The 21040-nt window shown below is 43.7% G+C and overlaps 1 protein-coding gene across 1 annotated transcript in view; it reads right to left on the bottom strand.

The window, feature by feature from the left end:
* LOC134460642 (low-density lipoprotein receptor-related protein 1B-like) overlaps window positions 1–21040 on the bottom strand; it is a 573784-nt gene that overhangs the window by 269717 nt on the left and 283027 nt on the right. Inside the window, exons 11-14 of the mRNA XM_063212999.1 lie at window positions 13362–13604; window positions 12426–12606; window positions 3698–3917; window positions 2846–3035 (exon numbers count right to left, since the gene is read on the bottom strand). Of these exons, the coding sequence (XP_063069069.1) occupies window positions 2846–3035; window positions 3698–3917; window positions 12426–12606; window positions 13362–13604 (834 nt within the window). The remainder of the gene's footprint in view (window positions 1–2845; window positions 3036–3697; window positions 3918–12425; window positions 12607–13361; window positions 13605–21040) is intronic.

The raw sequence follows: 21040 nt of genomic DNA on the forward strand, positions 1-21040 counted from the left end.
CACCCTATAAAACACCGGAATTCCTGCCACGCGCTTCCTATTAGAGACATTGAGAATGGACTAGCTCCGAAACGTCTGTTTCTCCAGTTAACCTTACACTTCTGTTAAATTTCGGCTTCAATACACTTTTTCACACAAGCCTTGTGTGCGCCTCCTTTTTTCCATTGTCTTGAGTGGCCTTCCATAACCCCCATTGTAATCACCCTGCTCCAAGACACCGATACTCACACTCACATCTCCTCTGCTAACGCCAGCCTTGTTCCTATCCCACCCAGTCATCCCCTTGGTCTCCCTCAAGTCTACATTTCCCGCTCCTTACAAGCATCTACCCATACTGTAAGTCAAAGCCAGACCTCCCTACCACCCAACAACCCCCCCCCCCACACACACACACACACACACCACCACCACCACCCAAAGTAAAACCTCCATCCGATTGATATTCAACTATACCACATTTCCTATTATTTGAATGTATTACTATGCAGGAATATTATATGCATATTCGAACAAACTTAACATTTCAAAAACTCATTTTCTGCCCATTTATAAAGGCAATGCACACTGTCTAGAGATTAGTAAAATATAAAAAAGTGTCCTTCACCAGGAACATTCTTCAAAAAGGACACAAAGCCTCTGGTGTAAAAGCAATATCATGGCATTCTGGGTATGTTGTGCTCCACTGATGGGTACATTTAAAGTAATTACAGACAAAAGATTATTTCTTTCCAATGCTACATTAATTGCGGAGCTGTCAACAATAGCGATTCTCAGTTTGGGGGTGGGGGACATGGATGCATTCCAAAGGGTGGTGGGAGGGAGCAGAGGGAACCTCCCAATGCATTGAGCAATAGGATGATAATCCCTAAACAAAAGGGAGGAGGTGTTTTGCACTGATGGGTACATTTAAAGTAATTAAAGGCAGAATATTATTTCCTTCCAATCCTACATTAATTATGGAGCCCTCTACCATAGCGATTCTCAGTTTGGGGGTGGGGACATGTGACATGGATGCATTCCATTCCAAAACAGAGGGAACAAACCAATGCATTGAGCAATAGGATTAGAATCCCTAAACAAAGGGAATGAGGTGTGTTGCACAAAGGTACTGTTCAGTTTTCACAGACCTTTTCAGCTTGTTGAGAAGATTAAAACAGTTGACATACCATTGTGTATAACCCATGATGTACTTAAATGAGACTCTGCATCAAAAACATGGACTGCATTTGTATATGGACTGCATTTGTATAGCGCCTTTCCACTCCATCGAGCGCTCAAAGCACTTCACATTGTATGCCTCACATTCACCCATTCACACAACGGTGGCCGTGGCTGCCACGCAGGGTACCACCCTGCCATCAGGAGCAACTTGCAGTTAAGTATCTTGCTCAAGGACACAACGATGGAGTCTGGCTGAGCGGGGCTCGAACCTGCAACGTTTGGGTTGCCGAACAGCTCCTCTACCACCTGAGCTACCACCGCCCGCATGGGCAGCAAAGAGTTGGAGTCTGGGACCACACACCAGTGTCCTGTAACCTTTACCTAAAGTGACTCTAAGTCCTCTGGGATAAAAGGGTCTGTTTAATGTAATGCAATGCAATGCAATCGATGAAAATAGAGGGCAGGCCATGATGTGCTTACCTGAGCCAGCATTGTAAAACAATACAAGTCAGTTCAACGTAAAAACAAAGATTCTTCAAGTATATAGAGATATGCCAATGTAATAGGTTGCTATGGGCACCTAACATGACCAGGTTCCGGTCTGCCTAAAGGGGCGTGTCATAATACTCCTAGAATGAATAGAACAGTCCTTAGGTCTGCCTAAAGGGGGATTTCCCCCCCTCCCCCTTGCAATAATATAACTTGGAAACAATGGGCCAATGGAACCTCTCTCTCTACTCTCTCTGGTAAAAAGGTAAGTTAGGGCCAAAACATACCAAGGCGGAACGGAACGGTCGCAGGACGGACGAGGTCTTTCTGCTTAGTTTTTGCCGGCGTGCTTTTCTCTGCCTTGCACACTGACAGCGTCTGCGTGCGCGGCCAGTCCTATTCAAAACCCTAGCTACAGCCAAAGCTAACATGCTACTTTGCCATTCATTTGAATGAGACACCGCCGGTCGCCGGCGTGAAAAATACGCTCGAGTTCTATTTTCCAAATGCAGCACGGCGCGGAGCCGGCTCCCGCGCCGCTGACGCCCGACTACCGCCGGTTGGTGTGCAAGGACAGATAGGTTTCAATGTATTTTCACCGACGCCGGTAAAAACCGTGGCCGTTCCGCGACGCTTTACCGCCTTGGTGTGTCAGACCCCTTACCCTGCTGCTTTAAGTTTGTAAGTTAATTCAGCTCGAGGTTTTCTCAAGTTGAGTTAACTTACACATTTGAGGCAGCCAGTCAACTTATTTTTTTTATGTTTAACTGGCTGCAATGTTTAACAGTTTGCATGGAAAATGCAAAATCCAAAGTGGTGGGTGGATCTTGCTCTCAAGAGGGAAAGGACCTTTGCTCAATCACATTATGTTTTCCAATGAGCAGCTTCTGCATGAAAGCCACTGTGCACTGCAGCTGTTGTCTAAAACTAATGGTTATGAAGGTTTGCAATTATACTGTAGTTTGCACAGGCCTATACTCTGCATAGCAAAACTGAGAAGATGAAGATGGAGGGCATCAGAGGCGGAACAACTGTACACAGGGCGCCAGGGCAAAATACTGATGGGTCACCCCGTATGGCCAGCCAAAATCATAATAGGGCCCCCTCCACCAATACGGGAGGGCCCTGGGCCCAGGGGCATATGCCCTGCTCGCCCCTCCTAAAGCTCTGCCTCTAAAGGGCAGACCATACTTACCGATCTGAGCCTGTGCATCGAACACACGAAGGCCGAAGAGTGGCGGCCGTTCGCTCCTCAGGAGGTTGACGTCTCCAGAGTTCAGGTCCAGCTGGAAGATGGAGCCGTTCATGTACTCCGTCCAGAAGATGGAGCTGCGGTAATGGGAGATCCCAAACGGGTGATTCAGCTCCTTGCCATTGTACACCACCTGTGGAGATACAATAGTCAAGTCAAGTCGGTTTTATTGTCAATTTCTTTACATGCGCTGGTCATACAAAGAATTTGAAATAATGTTTCTAACTTTCCCATGCAGACATAGAGATACTTTAGGTATGAACATAGACAGTATAGACATAGACAGTACACATACACCTGTGGAGATACAATAATGCTCTGACTATTGCCCTGACCTTGTATTGTATATCCTGGCCTACCGGTAATATACTGTTATATGCTGTACTGTACTGTTATATGCTGTATTGTTAGGCTATATGGCGCACACTGGTGTTACGTGCATCTGCTCTTTAACTTTAACTCATTCAGTGCCAGCCATTTTCAAATTCAGACCAGGGCGTTGCCAGGCTTTTTTCAACATTTGAGTTTTTTTTTCAAGAGCCATAAAAAATTGAGTTCTTTGTCCATGTGAACAACAAACATACCAGATCAACGTGTTAGGCCCGATCCCCATAAAAAAACGCAAATTACTTGATATCAAGTCTTTGGCACTGTGCCATGCATTCTGAAAAGACTCGTTTTCAAGTCCATGGCACTCAAAGAGCTACCTGTTTTCTTTCTAAATATTTGTCTCCATTTGTCTTTATTTGTCTTCAAACCCATAGACAGTGAAAACAAATGTACTACCAATCTCACCATTCTGCCGGTGCCATTGAGGTATATCCTCTCTATGTGGTCGTAGTAGGCGTCGCACCAGTACATGGAACTGGTGCCGTGGTCCAGCGTCAGGCCATTGGGCCAGAGCATGTTGGAGGTGACGAAGATCTTCCTGTTGGAGCCATCCATCCAGGCCTTCTCTATGCGCCCGATGCTGTCGTTGACCTCGTCCTCCTCCCAGTCCGTCCAGTACATCCAGCTGAGGAAATAAAATAACAATATGGTCACCAGTAGCCTAATCCAGTGGTTCTTAACCTGGGCTGCGGGCACCCCCTGGGGGTGCGCCAGAGATTTCAGGGGGTGCGCATCATTTTATTTGTGTCGAGGTTTTGACCAAAATTCTGCTTCCAAACATTATAATTAGGCCAAATCAAGACCAAATTATAACACGTTTTGGACCTAATGTAAAGTCATTAAAGTATTGATTAATGTCTAAAGTAAGAATCACAGTGATTGTTCACTTAAATCATTTGTTAGTGCGTATACACGTGTAGACGTTTGGGTTGGGGGTGCACGGCTTGTCTTTGGCACAGATTAGGGGGTGCTTCAAGAAAAAAGGTTAAGAACCACTGGCCTAATCCATCAAGTGATATCACAATATTAATCAGCATAGCAATGGTTGAGCATCAGCCCTCCAAACATGTTATTTGACAAATTAGCTTAACATGATATTTGACAAATTGTCAGTGCGGGGCTGCATGTCATCAATTCTTCACGAAAATGTCCGCTACACCACAGGTGCACCTTGGGAAAGGGTTGCAATTCCAAACATTTCAGGGCTCCATCAAGGTTGAATCCACTCTAAAGACTCAAACACAGACTATCTGGGATGGTTCTCCAGGGGACTCTCAGTTTCTCTCTGTCCTTCTCTCTTTGGCATGCCGCTTTTTCTGCCTCTTCCTACTCAAATTCTCCCATTATCTTCTCTCTCTCTCTCTCTATCTCTCCATCTCATCCACACCACTGTCTGTGTCTAATGTAGAAAAGAAAAACATAAAGAAAGAAAGAGAAAGAAAGAAAGAAAGAAAGAAAGAAAGAAAGAAAGAAAGAAAGAAAGAAAGAAAGGAAGAAAGAAAGAAAGAAAGAAAGAAAGAAAGAAAGAAAGAAAGAAAGAAAGAAAGAAAGAAAGAAAGAAAGAAAGAAAGAAAGAAAGAAAGAAAGAAAGAAAGAAAGAAAAAGCAAAAGAGCGGGTGCAGGCATCTCTTCCCTCTGGGGGTTTGTGATGTTTGAAAAGTGATTGGGTCAACGTTTTGACATGAGTCTTTGTCTGCTGGGCGCACTTAAGGGATTTGTTGGCTCTGTGTTGGGCTCAAAGGGCTCCACAGCCATGCGCCCATCTCATCAGTGATTGAAGCCCTCTTGCATGTAGTATGCTGCATAAGACACATTCTGATGCTCGAGGAGTCTCTCTGTCTCTCTAGCTCCCCATCGCCACCCCCTCTCTCTTCTCCATATGCCCTGTCCTCTCTTCTCTTCCCTGTCTTCTTCCTTTTTCCCTATGCTCTTTCAGCCCTTTCTTTTTTCTAAACTGTATAGTCTGAGCGATCCTATGAATAATGCAAGAAGCAAACAGTAACACTTTGACTCCTAGTCCTTGCTGTGGGAGGCAATAATCAACCAAAAAAGAGAGAAAGCGCATAGAAAAAAAGAAAGAAAATGCATAGAAGGATGAAGAAAGGGGGATAGAGAGGCTTGGGAATAGGGGACAGCAGCGTATGACTTAAAGGACGAGGGAAGGGAATGAGCTACTGAGTAAGTGAGGGAGTGAGTGAGTGAGGGATAGAGTGGCTTTCCAGAGACGAGTGGATTATGAGACGCATACAACAGATGAGCGAGGAAGAGCGAGACGAAAGCGAGAGAGGGGGGAAAAGGAGGGAGGAGAGGGAGGAAGAGGGGGGAATGAGATGGAGGCTGGATATATAGAAAGAGGGGAGGAGAGAAAAAAGAGAATAAAGACGTAAACGGAGTGCAGTAGACAGAGCAAGATGAGGACGAATGAATGAGTGCTAGAGAAGAAAACATGTAGAGTGAGAATTTGAAAGAAAACCAGAGATGATGGCAAAGGATTCCCATGAAAAAAAGCCAAAGAGACTACATATGTTAGAAATTCCACAGCTCATGAACATGAAGAATAGAAGCTTATCCACTGTCCGGAACGTGCCAAATACTGCTTTTTAACTAGTGTACTCTCCATATTGTAAAAGGCATAAAAAAACCTATAAATCATATGATACGTTACGTTATTCTGTTTTCCCTCTTCCCTTTGTTATATTATTTTTCCTTCCTTAGTAGGTATGGGGTCCAAGATGTTATTAGCAATGGCACTGAAAGCAGATTTGTAGCTAACTTGCTGTTTGGATTCGGCCATCCCCCACCCCGCACCCCCTTATTTCTCTGTCATTTCGACTTTATCTTTACATTTCTCTCCTACATAATTGATTATTAAAAAGGTGTATCAACTTACATCACTCATAGCAGACAAACAAGAGCAAACAAAAGTTAAACAACAGTAATTAGAGAAGGCCACAAGTCAATACGTATTCGATGCCATTTTTGCATATGATGCCATTTCTCGTGTTTACCGAAGTCGGTGTGAGTTTAGCCCGTCCAGCAGACTACATGTCCACTGACGAAAAAAACAACAGGCAGACAGGAGGATACAGACAATCAACCCGCCAGAGCTATCACAATACATGGCCCAACCACATTTAACATCACCCCTGCCAACTTCTTTCTAATGAAATAAGCCTATGAACTACTAAAGTAAAAACGAATGGAATTTTCTTATTGTAGCCCTGTACCTTACAAACTGATGCTAACCATCCAAGCCCAGTGTGTGAATGACTCATAGGAAAACTCTGATGGCTTAATGCAAATTAAAAAGTAATTTTCCCTGACCAATACCCTTTAAACTCATTGAACTGCTTCTAATAATAAATCCTCTCAGGCAGTTCCATTCATGTCCACATTTTCAACAATTCAGAAATCACTCCACTCTTTATCTTTTGAAAGTACTAATGCATTGGATTTATGATTACTTCTTCTTGTGGGCTTAAACCAATACTGACGGCAAACTTAATCCAAGACCAGTGTGTGAATGAAAACCCTCATCTAACCCTGGAAAAAACATATTGATGAAAATAAAACCATTAAGCATTTAGAAAACAAGTATTTTCAGGGAGTTATCTCTTCAAAGCGTAATCTGTGTTACATGTAAGCAATATAATGATAGTGTTAGCCATTGGCCATTTTCTTGCACACTCGAAGCATATTTGGCTAACGAATGGGAAAAATAAAGATTATTGCAGGTGACATACTGTAAGTGTGAGTGTGCACTCCGCAAAGTATTTAGAAATGGACAAAGGATCCAAATCCCAAACACGTCTCACTCAGCTCTTGAAGAGAGAGACAGGACAGTCAAAGACAAGACAAAGAAACAGGCAAGTGTGTGAAAAGAAAGGCAGAGAGAGAGAAAGCCAAATGTCAGGATGGAAAAAAAAAATCAAAGTCAAAGTCAAAAGTCAAAAGATGTAAATACTGAAAAAGAGAGAGTGGAGGAGGAGACACATAGAAAGGAAAGGTAAAAAGAAAAGTAACAAAGGAGAAAGATTGAGGAAGCTCTGGGCCAAACGCGCATCTCCTTTCTCCTCTACTGCGGCTGCCAAAGCAGGCAATTTGCAGCACGTCAGTTTGGCCTTTGCCTTCAGATACACACACATGCTCTCTCTCTCTCTCTCTCTCTCTCTCTCTCTCTCTCTCTCTCTCTCTTTCTCTCTCTCTCTCTCTCTCACACACACAAACTAACATACTCCCTTCTACTCTCACTCCCATTCACCCACACACAATCCAGTGCACGCACACACACACACACACACACACACACACACACACACACACACACACACACACACACACACACACACACACACACACACACACACACACACACACACACAAACACAGACACACACACACACACACACACACACACACACACACACACACACACACACACACACACACACACACACACACACACACACACACACACACACACACACACACACACTCAGACTCCTCTCCACCTCTCGTCTTCCTCTTCAGTGAAAGGTCAGTAGCACAGAGCAAGAGGGAGCAGGCACTACTAGATATTAATCACTTGAGCACCAGTGTTGCCAGATTGGGCTGTTTCCCGCCCAATTGGGCTGCTTAGGATGGCTGTGTGCGGGTAAAAATGGCATTTAGCAGAACCAGCCCAATTTTGCCATAGAAATCAATAGAATTGGGCGGTATTTTGTTCCTCTAGGTGGGTTTTGAGCATTTTTTGGGCTGGAAATCATCAGCCTCATCTGGCAACCCTGTTGAGCACAAATGCACCTTTTGATCTAAGCGTCCACAGAGAGAGGAAGAGAGCAGAGCAGAGCAGAGCAGAGAGAGAGAGAGACAGAGAGAGAGAGAGAGAGAGAGAGAGAGAGAGAGAGAGAGAGAGAGAGAGAGAGAGAGAGAGAGAGAGAGCAGAGAAGACGTCGTCACTGGGTGTTTTTTCGTTTGTTTGTTTGTTTGCTTGGTGGGTTGGTTGGTTGGTTTATTGTTGTTTTCTTTGGCTGATAGAAGTTACTTTTCCTATTTGAATAGCCTACAAAATAAATACGGGAAAAAGTGAACACAGCTTTACTTGTGTTTGTGTGTCTTTTTGGCTGAGATACAGTATGATGATCTTCTACCCATCTGAATATAAAATAGACAAAGCACAGCAACTATTCAAGCGGAACAAAGGCCTTGCAGACTGCAGCTGGCAGAAGTAGCTGAGGGCTAAAGAATGGAGGAGTATTTTAAATGAATTCATCACTGTTTTATTCTGTAATTTATGTGGAATCAAGTAAGTGGCATTATTCAAAACGAGCAGTGGTTGATTATAGCCGAAATCCAAAAGGAAAATGTTTGAACGATGAACTTAATTACCTAAGCTAATGAACCTATTGTGCCTTTTTCTTCCTCTTGAATCATGACAGCGTCATTAATATTAATGTTCTTGAGTTGTATTTCAATAATTTAAAAATCCAATTTAGGGCTGTATTACAGCACGTGTAGGCCTACTTGTGCAAAAAGCCCCAACTGGGCTCAGAACCATCTTCCTAACAAAGACAAATTACAGGACTGTTTGTTATCGTGTAATGTGTCTTATTGTGTTGGTATATGCTAAAACTTACAAACAGCATCTCATGATCTAATAACCTGTATCAACAATCAAAATTGTGTGTGTGTGTCCATGTGTCCGTGTCCGTGTCCGTGTGTGTCCGTGTGTGTGTGTTTGTGTGTGTGTGTGTGTGTGTGTCTGTGTGTGTGTGTGCGTGTCCATGTGTGTGTCCGTGTGTCCGTGTGTGTGTGTCTCTGTGCCTGTGCCCGTGTCCGTGTCCGTGTCCGTGTGTGTGTGTGTGTGTGTGTGTGTGTGTGTGTGTGTCCGTGTGTCCGTGTGTGTCCGTGTGTGTGTGTGTGTGTGTGTGTGTGTGTGTGTGTGTGTGTGTGTGTGTGTGTGTGTGTGCGTGCGCGCACGTCGTGCAGGCGTGAGTGTCTGTACAAACAGAGCATTGGCCAATAATGAGATTGGCTGAAGTCCACAGACCAGAGCTAATAAATTATGCTCACCACCAATCTCCCACAATCCACTGCTTGCTTGCGTATACTGTATTCCTTTCTAACACTTACAACTGACCCCCATCCCCCCACCCCCCCAACCCCCACCCCCCACCCCCCTTCATCACCTGCGGGTATAAGAAGAGGGAAAACAAATGTATATAAACTCATTGTAATTGCTACAGTTTTTCTTGATTGCTTTGACACAGTTGTCACTCCAAAAAGCACATTTTCATACCAGTGCACGCAACGGGCTAACCAGTTAAACCGATTCTCCAAACACAACATCTTTGTTTGCAAAAGGCTACTACGTTTCCAAAATATTTAACATATGCAATAAAAGCAAACTCGGTCTTCAGTCCAATACACACTGCATAGCAGTGTATGAACACTCCCAGTCAGTCATTACACAATGGTCGTCAAAATCCAAAACACGGCTATCATGTTGACACAATTTGCTGTTACTTAACACTGTTGTCAATTACATAACTTTCAAGTCAGTTCCATTGTTGTTTCTTTTACTTTGCTACTGACTCTGCTTGATCAGGATCTACTGACAGAGAGATAGCAGGCCCAGTAAATGCTTTGCACAAATATTTGAGTTGTGTGTCTTTCCTTATGCAAAATTGTCAGTAGGGAGGGGGTCCTTGTAACAATAATTTCTTATTGCAAAGAATTTGATTGAGAATCAGAATGCTTTGATGTAGTTTTCATTTTGTTTTTGTTTGTTTGTTTTTCTTTTTTTTACTGTAATAAAAATGTACTAATGGCTGATAACGATATAACAGAAAATATGTGTAAAGTAAAATATGATGTTGCAGTACGAGAATGCACTTACAGTAGATTTGTAAAAGAACTCCATGCCAAGAACAAACAAGAAGACACTGTGTATAAAGACTGATTGCTAAATTAAGATTTTTGAAAAAAAGTGTCAAATAGGTGCTCTGGTGTGTTCACAAAACTGACGGTAGTTTCTAAAAGTCAGGAGTAGATTTTTCTGTATGGTTATCAGAGCTTAAACAATGAAATGTGTACTACTTAACCCCTTAAGACACGGCTTTATATATTTGTTGTTACCAGTATGGCAATGACCAAGTTGTGGTGCATTACTAAAGGGCCTGTGTTGTGTCATAGTATTGTAGTGCTATGGTAGTTACATTTCAATGACTATTACAGCGTGCCACTGGAGGTACGGTGTGCATTAAGGGGTTAAATGACACATGCATTAACTGTTTAGCAAAAACTGTGTTAAACAAATGGGAAATATGTTAAGTCAACAAGAATGTGTTAACACATATGCACAACGTGTCTTTTGCTCTGCTGAAATAGTGATCATGACGACTTTGTGTGAGTCAGTTTAAAAAATCGTGTTAAAGCGATCAAGAAAAACTGTAAGAGAGACCACAGGCTGAAGGATAGGACCGGCTAGGGTAGGTTTGGCTTGCTTGTGTTTGCTTCTGTGTGTGTGTGTGTGTGTGTGTTTGTGTGTGTGTGTGTGTGTGTGTGTATGTGTGTGTGTGTGTGTGTGTGTGTTTGTGTGTGTGTGTGTGTGTGTGTGGTGAGTGTGTGTGTGTGTGTGTGTGTGTGTGTGTGTGTGTGTGTGTGTGTGTGTGTGTGTGTGTGTGTGTCTGTGTGTGTGTGTGTGTGTGTGTGTGCGTGCATGTGGTGTTGGTGTTGGGGTGTTGTTGCTTTGCAAATGCCTTAGCAGAGCTGTTTGTTTTTAAAGCACCCCCTTGCTGCAGAAGTTATTTAAGTGAAGGCCTCCATACTCTGCAGTCTCCCTTATCGATCTGAGGCGAGGTACAGAGGCATTGGGAGAAAATAGGCCTTTTATTTGCTACTGAGTATGATCTAATACTGCCTCTAACTCTTCTTATGTTGCTTTTTATGGCTGTATGCTGCTGACTTTCTTTGCACACAAACAGGGCCGGTTTAAAGCACAGGCTAGATATGCAGCTGCAGCCTAGGGGCCCCCACCTGCCAGGGGGCCCTTGATTGCCCAAAAGTGAAAATTGCAGAATCTAATGTAGATGTAATATTGAAAAAAATCATCTGTCCTGTTGATTACAGTTGATAGGCATGTTATTGTTAATTCCTAGCTTGTAATTACGTCACTGTCTATGTAAATTAGTTGCGAAATTTCCCCTTCCGGGGGGCCCCACAGCAACCTGTAGCCTAGGGGCCCCAGGCCATGTTAATCTGGCCCTGCACACAAAACTCCTTCTCCCAACAGCTCCTGCGGCTTCTATAACCGATAGCTAGCACAGCTCCACTCCACTCAGTTACATTGCCGTTTCTGAAGATTGCCCATTCAAAGGGTTGATCCTTTTAGTGTATATAAAATAACACCTTATAACTGTTGACTGTGATGTCATCGTTTACACTTTTTTTGAAAAATGGGAAAAGGTCGCACCATGCATAGGTTTCTCTAATTAAAGACTAGAGATGCACCGGATCCTGATTTTTTAGATCCTGCCGGATACCGGATCCACTGCCTAAGATCCTGCCGGATCCGGAACCGGATACCGGATCCTACGAAAGGGTTGAAACACATAGCCTACTCACACACTTGGGCCCTTTTTTATCACGTTGGCTCAAACTATTTTGACTGAAAAGCTATTTTGACTGGAACCGGATCCGGATCCGGTGAAAAACCCTATTATCCTGCCGGATCCGGAACCGGATCTTGGATCCGGTGCATCTCTAATCGTTTCGGCGGAACGCGTCTGTGTAATAGAGAAACCTATGCATGGTGCGACCTTTTCTCATTTTTCAGTTTTACAATATTTTGGTCAGCACAATTAAAAGAAGAGAAAAACTGTCGGGTGACGCCTGCTCCAACCTTTAAGAACTTACACTTTTTTTGGCATTGCATTTCGTGGATGGCAAAGAGCAGCACATTTTACCTGTAGATCTTTTTTTCTTGCACTTATGCAGAAGAATTTAGCGGCTCTCTGTTGCTGTGTTGTCGGGTGCACAACCCTCCTCCTCGGAAGCATCCAGACCCTCCAACGGGGGTAATGATGGGAAAAGGTTGGGAACCCCTGCAGTAGGCTAACCTTGCTGTGCCTACCTATTGAGTGGGTCCACCACGATGGCGCGTGGGTGAGACATGTCCCCCTCCAGTAGCGTCTTCCTGGTCTCCGCCGCCCGTTCCAGCCGGGCCACGCTGATGGTTTTCCTGTAGCCGTCGTTGGTCCAGTACAGGTTATTCCCAATCCAGTCCACCGAGATGCCCTCCACATTATCCAGGTCTAAAGGGAAAAATATTCAAGATTAAGCTTTATTTCCAATGGAATTTCTAAAATCCATACACAGATGATTGATATGGACGATGCATTTTGTGTCTGATTGATAAATAAAGATTTGAAAAATGTGGATAGCTTGTGAAGTCATTTGCAATGAAATCACTCAAATTATAGTTGCCTATTATGAAATCACTTTGCAGTGACAGGACTTTTTTATTTTCATTCGTTAATCCTCCTATCATCCTCATCATCCTCACCCTCATCCTCATTCTCATCATCATCATCATCATCATCATCATCATCATCATCAGCAGCAGCAGCAGCAGCAGCATCATTCTCATATAATTATCATCTTCATCCTCATCATCATCATCACCATCATCCTCATCATTCTCATATAATTATCATCCTCATCCTCATCATCATCATCGCCATCATCATCATCATCCTCATATAATTATCATCATCATCCTCATCCTCATCATCATCATCACCATCATCCTCATCATTCTCATATAATTATCATCCTCATCCTCATCATCATCATCACCATCATCCTCATCATTCTCATATAATTATCATCATCATCATCATCATCATTATCATCATCATCATCATCATTATCATCATCATCATCATCGTTATCATCATCATCATCATCATCATCAATCGTGACTCTTTTGAAAGTCGCTTTGGTTATAAAGCGTCTGCCAAATGCAATGTAATGTAATGCAATGTTGTAGGAAATGATGATCGATCACCTTCATTGAGGATGGTCTCCCGACCACTCCCGTCGATCTTCTGCCGTCCAATGAGAAAGCTGGTGGTGTCGGCGAAGTAGACGTGTCCGGTCTCGGCGTGGTAGTCCAGCGCCCGCGGGTTCACCAGGTCCTCCACGGGCACCATGTGCTCAGTGGTGGTGGACGCCTTGGCACTCATGCCCAGGCCTCGGATGATGCCCGGACGGCCCTTGCCATAGAAGAGGAACAGGTCGCTTTTAGGCCCTAGGAAAGGGGAGGAAAAAGGAGAAAGCGTTTTAATGCTCTGCCTACCCTTGCCATAGATTAGAAGAGGAACTGATACCTTTTAGGCCCTAGAAAAGGGGGGAAAAAAGGAGAAAGAGTTTTATGTGGAGAGAAAGCAAGAAAAGTGAGAGAGAATTAGAAACAGAAGAAACTCGAAGGGAAGTGTCATGCTCTTGCTAGAATGAGAAATGGCCATTTTTGAGGATTTCACGTCATTGTGACTCACCAAGTGCTGTGACCAAAGGGACGTGTGCTTCAGGCCAGTGTTGCCAGATTGGAGGGGTGCCCGCCCATTTGGGCTACTTGGGATGAGTGTCAGCGGGTAAAAACGGGAAAAATTGACCATTTGGCGTTTTTTTTTCAGCAGTTTTGGGCCCATAGAAGTCAATGTAATTTGCTGAATTTGGGCGGAATTTAGCGCATTTTGGTGGTTTTTGAGAGCCTTTTAGGGGGGATTTGATCAGACACATCTGGCAACACTGCTTCAGGATTCAACCAATTTCCACACACTTGACTCATGAAACTGTCAAGGCTGCACTTGCCGATACAAAATACCAAGGATCCTACAGGTTTCCACACTCACACTAGGCTTTTTACATGTATGGGAAAAGAAAGTCATGCATGTTTAATCATCAATTCGGATGGTTTGTTGTTGTTTGTGTGTGTGTGTGTGTGTGTGTGTGTGTGTGTGTGTGTGTGTGTGTGTGTGTGTGTGTGTGTGTGTGTGTGTGTGTGTGTGTGTGTGTGTGTGTGTGTGTGTGTGTGTGTGTGTGTGTGTGGGTGTGTGTGTGTGTGCGCATGTGTTGCCCTAATCTACCACCAGGGTGTGATTATAATGGAGTCACTTTACGTAATGGACTGCAAAGGTGTCACTCCTGCCAACAGGGAATAGAAATTAGCCTGATGGAAAGACTACATGAATCAGTTAGTGACAAGGAGAGTGTGTGTGTGTGTGTGTGTGTGTGTGTGTGTGTGTGTGTGTGTGTGTGTGTGTGTGTGTGTGTGTGTGTGTGTGTGTGTGTGTGTGTGTGTGTGTGTGTGTGTGTGTGTGTGTGTGTGTGTGTGTGTATGTGTGTGTGTGTGCTTGCGTGCATGCGTGCGTGCAATATTAGTGTGATATTAGTGAATAATACATTTGTGCACATTATGTAGGCCTATGTTTATGTAGTATATGTATGCATATGTACGTTTATGTATATTTGCAGTTTATGTGCCAGCGGGCCTGTTCGCTCATTTCTGAAAAGATTCAACATAATAATCATAAGAACCTAACAACATATCGTTGACATTACTGTGAGCCTTAACAGATTAATACTTTGCAGGTCTTTGCAATGTTGGTGACAGTAAGGTAACCTTGTAAACAGCACTGGACTGGGGGAGAAATAGGGCCTGCACACTTTTGGCTTAAAGGGGCACCTCATAATTAATGGCACAGAACTGACTCACTGTTGGGCCACACACCCTTCGTGGGCCCATATTTTCAGAAATATATATATATATATATATAAAAAATAGGGGCCCATGAGGGTGCGGGGACGACCGGGAAATGCCCGCTATGCCAGATGGCAAGTCCAGCCCTTCTTGTAAATGAGAAATTGTGATGGAGGGTGCATAAAGATAGAAATAAGAATACTGTTAAATCAGATCAGGAGGAACATTTTGAATTAAGGAACTGTAAAATGTGCTAAAAAGAGAGTGCTAGAGGTAGTGTGAGAAATGCAAGAGATAAAAGAGATAAAAAAACAGACAGAGAAAGCAAGAGAGAAACAGACCTCAGAAAAAAGGGACAAAGAGGAAAGGAAAATGGAAGTAGAGAGGGTAGAGTAGGCAACGAAGTTAAAGTGATACTGACCCATTTTTGGAAATAAGCTTATTTTACACCTTCCCTTGAGTTAAAGTAGGGCTTTACCATTCTCCTGTACTTTCAACCATTATCTGAGTACGGCAGTGCAAATTTTACCTCCAAGCAAGCAGTTAACATAGACTCCTATGAGACCAGTTAGCCGCCATCTGGTCTCATAGGACTCAATGTTAACTGCTAGCTTGGAAGTAAAATTTGCACTGCCATACCCAGAAAACGTTTGAAAGTACAAGAGAACGGTAAAGCCCTACTATTTAACTCAAGGGGAGGTGTAAAATAAGCTTATTTCCAAAAAGGCGACAGTATCACTTTAAGGAAGAAAAGTCAGTGAAGAAGGGAAGAATGGAACATACAGGAAGAAGAATGAAACTGAAGGGGACATTTCCCTCATTGTCAGCCCAGTTCGTCCAGTCTTCCCCCAGGAGACGCTGTCTGCTGTGGGGTAAGAGCACTCCGGCTCCCCCTACCATTCATCATCCAGGCTGGGGAGGCCTTCCTGCCTGCTGGCCTCCGAGACAATTAGGCACCAGAGACCCAGATATCAACACTGCAGAGACAGCAGTGGTCTGCATTCCTGAATGCCATTACTGAAGGTAGACACGAAAGATAAGGTACAGAGAGATGACGAGACGGACATACACAGAGAGAGAGAGAGAGAGAGAGAGAGAAATAGTTAGAGAGAGACGCTGAGAAATAGAGGGACCAAGAGAGAGCAAGAGAAGTAGAGAGACCAGAGGCGTAAGGAGATACACAGAGAGAGAGAGAGAGAGAGAGAGAGAGAGAGAGAGAGAGAGAGAGAGAGGGTTAAAAACAATTTGATGAAGAAAGACAGTTGGAAAGAGAAATTGAGAGAAAGACAATGAGTTTGAGACAGAGAGATGAGAAGGAATCTAGAAGAGAGAGATGATTGGGACAGGTGTCTCGGGAACATCTGGGTGGACAGACGAATAAATTAAAGATGTCACAGGATGCTCTACTCCTCTCATTACGAGATGCCATGACTGACGCTGGCAGGCTGTCACTCTCCTCTGTCCCCCCTCCTCCTCTGTCTCCTTTCTCGTGTCATTAATCGTGTCATTAATTGAGCGAGCACCTCCACTGTCACCCACCGTAATGCCCATCCATCAGGTGAGCTCACACAGTCTGCCTGCCACCAACAACTAAGTCCAGCATTACATCAATGACTAGTCTGTAGAACTGATATGAAGTCGATAAAAAACGGCGGCAGGAGGAGACAATAGTGGCAGTTATAGTACTTAAGTGAGAGAATGAACAAACCAACAGATGCAGGGGGTGGGATGCAAGCTCCCATGTTCGTCTACTCGTCATATATCCGTGTCTGTCACAATAGAGCTTTTGATAAACTGGTGCAGAGCTAAACAATTGATTCTACCAGCCTTGGCAGCATAGGCGTGCACAAACAGGGACAAGGTGGTGCTAAAGTGACCTGGTTCTCACGATGCTTGTCAAAGTTTAACCCTATCCAGACCGGGCTTTTTTGGCATTTGTGCTCTTTTGATACCCCCCCCCCCATAACTTAGGAACCGAATGGCGTATGACCACCAAACTTGGAGGGGATGATCTTCAGCCAAAGATCTATGAATGACATCAGTTTGGTGTCATTATTGGATATTATGACATCATTATGACGTCATTTCCTGTTTTTATTGCCCTAAATGTCACCTTCATGTATTTTCCATCTAAGTTGGGAAATGCACATCAATTTTGGTTATTATTTGCTTAAGACCACTTCAAATGTTCACAAGGGTGTCTGATGCTGATGAAAATGTAAGAAAATATGAAAAGTGATGATGATGAGTCTTAGATCAGTGATTTTTGGTCAGGCGTACCTGTCAGAAAACCACAAAAACGATAAACCTAATCTTTTGGTATCACACTGTAGCCAACTTCATTTTAGGAAAAGTCACAAAGTTTCGTAGTCATAGCTTTAGTCATTCAGGAGTTATACGACATCAAAGTTGGTGCGGGCACTTTTAGCCCCCCCCCCCCCCGGTCTGGATAGGGTTAACAAAGATGCACGAAGCACGAAGGGTCTGCGTGAGAGCCAGGCTAGTGCTAAAGCACCTGTCCCCCAAAATGTCTGTGCACAACACTGCTTGGCAGCACAACTACCTGAGGCTGAACCGCAATACCTGCTGTCTGATGAGTGCACACTTTGAAGCAGTTGTAAATCAAGCAATTTAGATAGCTGAGAAAAGATACTCTCGTTTCCCATGCAGATTTTCTTAGTATAGGCCTTTATTGCCATTACACGGTTGGGACACAGGTCATTACAGTTTTAATTGAAATGCATTTTCAGCAGTGTAAGCCATTTGAACAATTTAATCAATTTGGTTGAAAACTAGCAATGTAGTCCATTTTCTGTCACGCTGAGAACACAGTCTGTGGTACGTCTATAACAATAGCAGTATGACACTATGTATTATGAAACTGTGTATATTATTTTTCATGAAATAAACTCAGAGCATCTAGGAAGGAAAACCCATCTCCCCCCTGCAATGCCTTGATGTGAATGCTTGCTCTTCACTTGCCCAGGCTGATAACACTATCTTGTCCAGACCAATATCATATCTACACCATCAGTACACATGAGGAAGCCTGTGTGTGTGTGTTGGGGTTATTATAGGGAAGGAAGTAATAAACTGGAGCTCAAAGCAAACTGTGAAGATGACGCCACTGATTTGGAGAGAAGAGCCAAACCCTATTGGACAATATAGCAACTTAACTGCTTCACAACGAGGAAGAAAGAATAAGGGCTTCTTCAAATTTCCTGCACAACATTATTCTTGAGAACACCATTCACACCAATTCTTCTCAGGCGTGACACGCTGGACTAGGCAGAGGCCCTTGTTTTGATCTAAGTTGAGTGTGCTGTCCTAAAGTATAGTACAAGATCTAAGGGGTAAGGTAAACAGGGGTGCCTTTCTCAAAACCCTAGTTGCTAACCACATTAGCAACTACCCAAGTTCGAGAAACACACCTCAGATGAGGCAGCAATGAGGAACACGGCAGATAGGGGGAAAGAAGAGGCTTCATTCTAATAGACCTACAGTACTACTTGTACTGAATGCTAAATAAATCCTAAGACCAGACTGAATGACAATCAGTTTGGGTATGAAGCACATTTCAGTCCCCCTATCTCAATTGCTGTTTTCATTCTTTGTGGTTTACTTATCAGACAATACTTATACAGCAGATCTAAGGCACAACTGCTGACTTCCCTTTTTCTGGTGAGTCTAGAACATTTGGCCTACCCCAATTCACAGCAGATTTCTATCACCACACCTCCTCCCATTTTGTCTTGTTGACTTTATCTCCACCATTCTTGACCATTCAGCATGAAAGATGCTGTAGAAGACAGATTTAATGCATGCCATGAACTCAAAGAAAATGATTAGTTATAGTTGCCCACCCATGGAAGTGCCAGTCATCCAGGGGAAAAGGAAACAGCATGTGGAAAGTCATGGCCAAAACCCTGTTCACACCCTGGCCACAGGTCTCACCAAATCCCTTTGATCTACGGTATGTGGAGGTCAAGTGGCGCATACCAACTGACCACATCAAACAGTATTTATTTCTCGTGACTACCTCCGACATGAGAGTTTAGGGGAAACTCAGACACGTAAAATTGTTGAATCAGGTGTGTGGTGCTGGGTCATTTTGCTTAGATTTGTTTTGAATTCTCATTATTTTCTCTCATCTAATTTATTACGAGTGTGTTTCTTTAACTCTTTATTTTCCTTTATTTTCATTCACTCTGGTATAAAAGTCCCTAATCACATCTTGCATCTCTTGTTTTCTATATTTAAGTTGGTCCAGGTCAGATCACATAACTGCACATCACAAGGCAGACAGCTGCAGGGAGGCAGGTGTGCTTTTCCAGCTGCACTCACCCTGACAAAAAGAGCAATGGAACAAAAGAAACAGAACAGCTCTTCTTATTTATAATAATCGTCTTAAATATCACATTGAATTATGTATATCTGCCTCATAGATCAAAAGTGCACAGAGAGTGTGTTTCTATTTTGAAGCCGGGCTGGCTTCCAAGTGGCTGTGATGGAGGGAGAGGGAATTAGGGAGGGGGGAGGCGGAGGAGGAGGAGGAAGAAGAGGAGGAGGAGAAGAAGGAGGAGGTTTCGGTGGAGTCCTTCTGTGTAGACAGAACGAGGGATGCTGGGCGCGGTGTGTATTTGGGTTTGTGTCACATTGACTGATGAGTAAAGGCCGTCTACACGAGATTAAATTTCATGAAAATGCTGTGCATAAGAGAATCATTCCATTTTCAACGCTGTCAGCAGTTTGACATCTATCTACCTAAACATTGGCTGAGGAGAGGAATAGAAGAAGGAATAGAAAAATAGAAGAAGGAAAGAAAGAAAGAAAGAAAGAAAGAAAGAAAGAAAGAAAGAAAGAAAGAAAGAAAGAAAGAAAGAAAGAAAGAAGGAGAGAATCTAAAATTGCATGATGACGTCAATACATTTCCACAGTGATCCTTCTGCTTGGTCCAAAGATTATAATGCAATCAGCACTGTAACAAGCCTACAGTAATCCGAGAGCACAGACCTGCAACATCAGCAGCAGGTGTGTTTTGGTTGGAGCAGGCGGGTGTGTGTGTGTGTGTGTGTGTGTGTGTGTGTGTGTGTGTGTGTGTGTGTGTGTGTGTGTGTGTGTGTGTGTGTGTGTGTGCGTGTGTGCGTGTGTGCGTGTTAGAAAATAAAATGACTCAAACTCAATCCCAAGAAATGTTGTTTATACAGTAAAAAAGAAAGCAGTTTGTCATGTGCGGCAATTCAGTCAGATCAAGCTTCCTTCACTGACGTAAATCAAATAAATCAAAGCCTACAGTATCCAATGCAATAAACATAAGTCTAAGTCTAAGTATCCTGAATGAGCATGGAGATGCGGTTGGTGCTGGTCATGTACAGTATTTCTCTGATGTACTTTTAAAGAACATCTGATCCCGTCAGTCACTGAGAAACCAGTGAAGAGCCTGGGGAAGGTCTTCAACTGCAACCTGAATGACCAGGACTCCATCAAGGCAACCAGTGCTGACTTGGACGGATGGCTGAGAGTGGTGGATAAGTCTGGGTTCCCAGGTAGATTCAAGGCCTGGGTGTACCAACATGGAATCATCCGAAGAATCCTCTGACCTCTCCTCATCTACAAAGTTCCCATGACTGTGGTACAGTAGAAGGCTTTGAGCAGAGGGTGAGCAGCTATCTGCACAGATGACTGAGGCTACCAAGGAGTTAAAGCAACATTGGGCTTTATGGGAACACTAACAAACTCAGGCTCCCTTTCAATTAATTCAGGGAGGAGTTCATCGTGACATGGACACGGGAACACCTGCACTACACAGGATCCAGGGATGCCAAGGTGTCCGGGGCAGGAATCATGGTGAGGACAGGGAGGAAGTGGAGGGCAGCCGATGCAGTCCAGCAAGCAGAGTCTCGGCTGAAGCCAAGGCCATCCTCGGCACAGTGGCGCAAGGCAGAGCGGGACTTGGGATGTCAACAACAACCCAGTACAAGACC

The sequence above is a fragment of the Engraulis encrasicolus genome, chromosome 13 (assembly GCF_034702125.1).
Source record: "Engraulis encrasicolus isolate BLACKSEA-1 chromosome 13, IST_EnEncr_1.0, whole genome shotgun sequence".
Taxonomy (NCBI): Eukaryota; Metazoa; Chordata; class Actinopteri; order Clupeiformes; family Engraulidae; genus Engraulis; species Engraulis encrasicolus.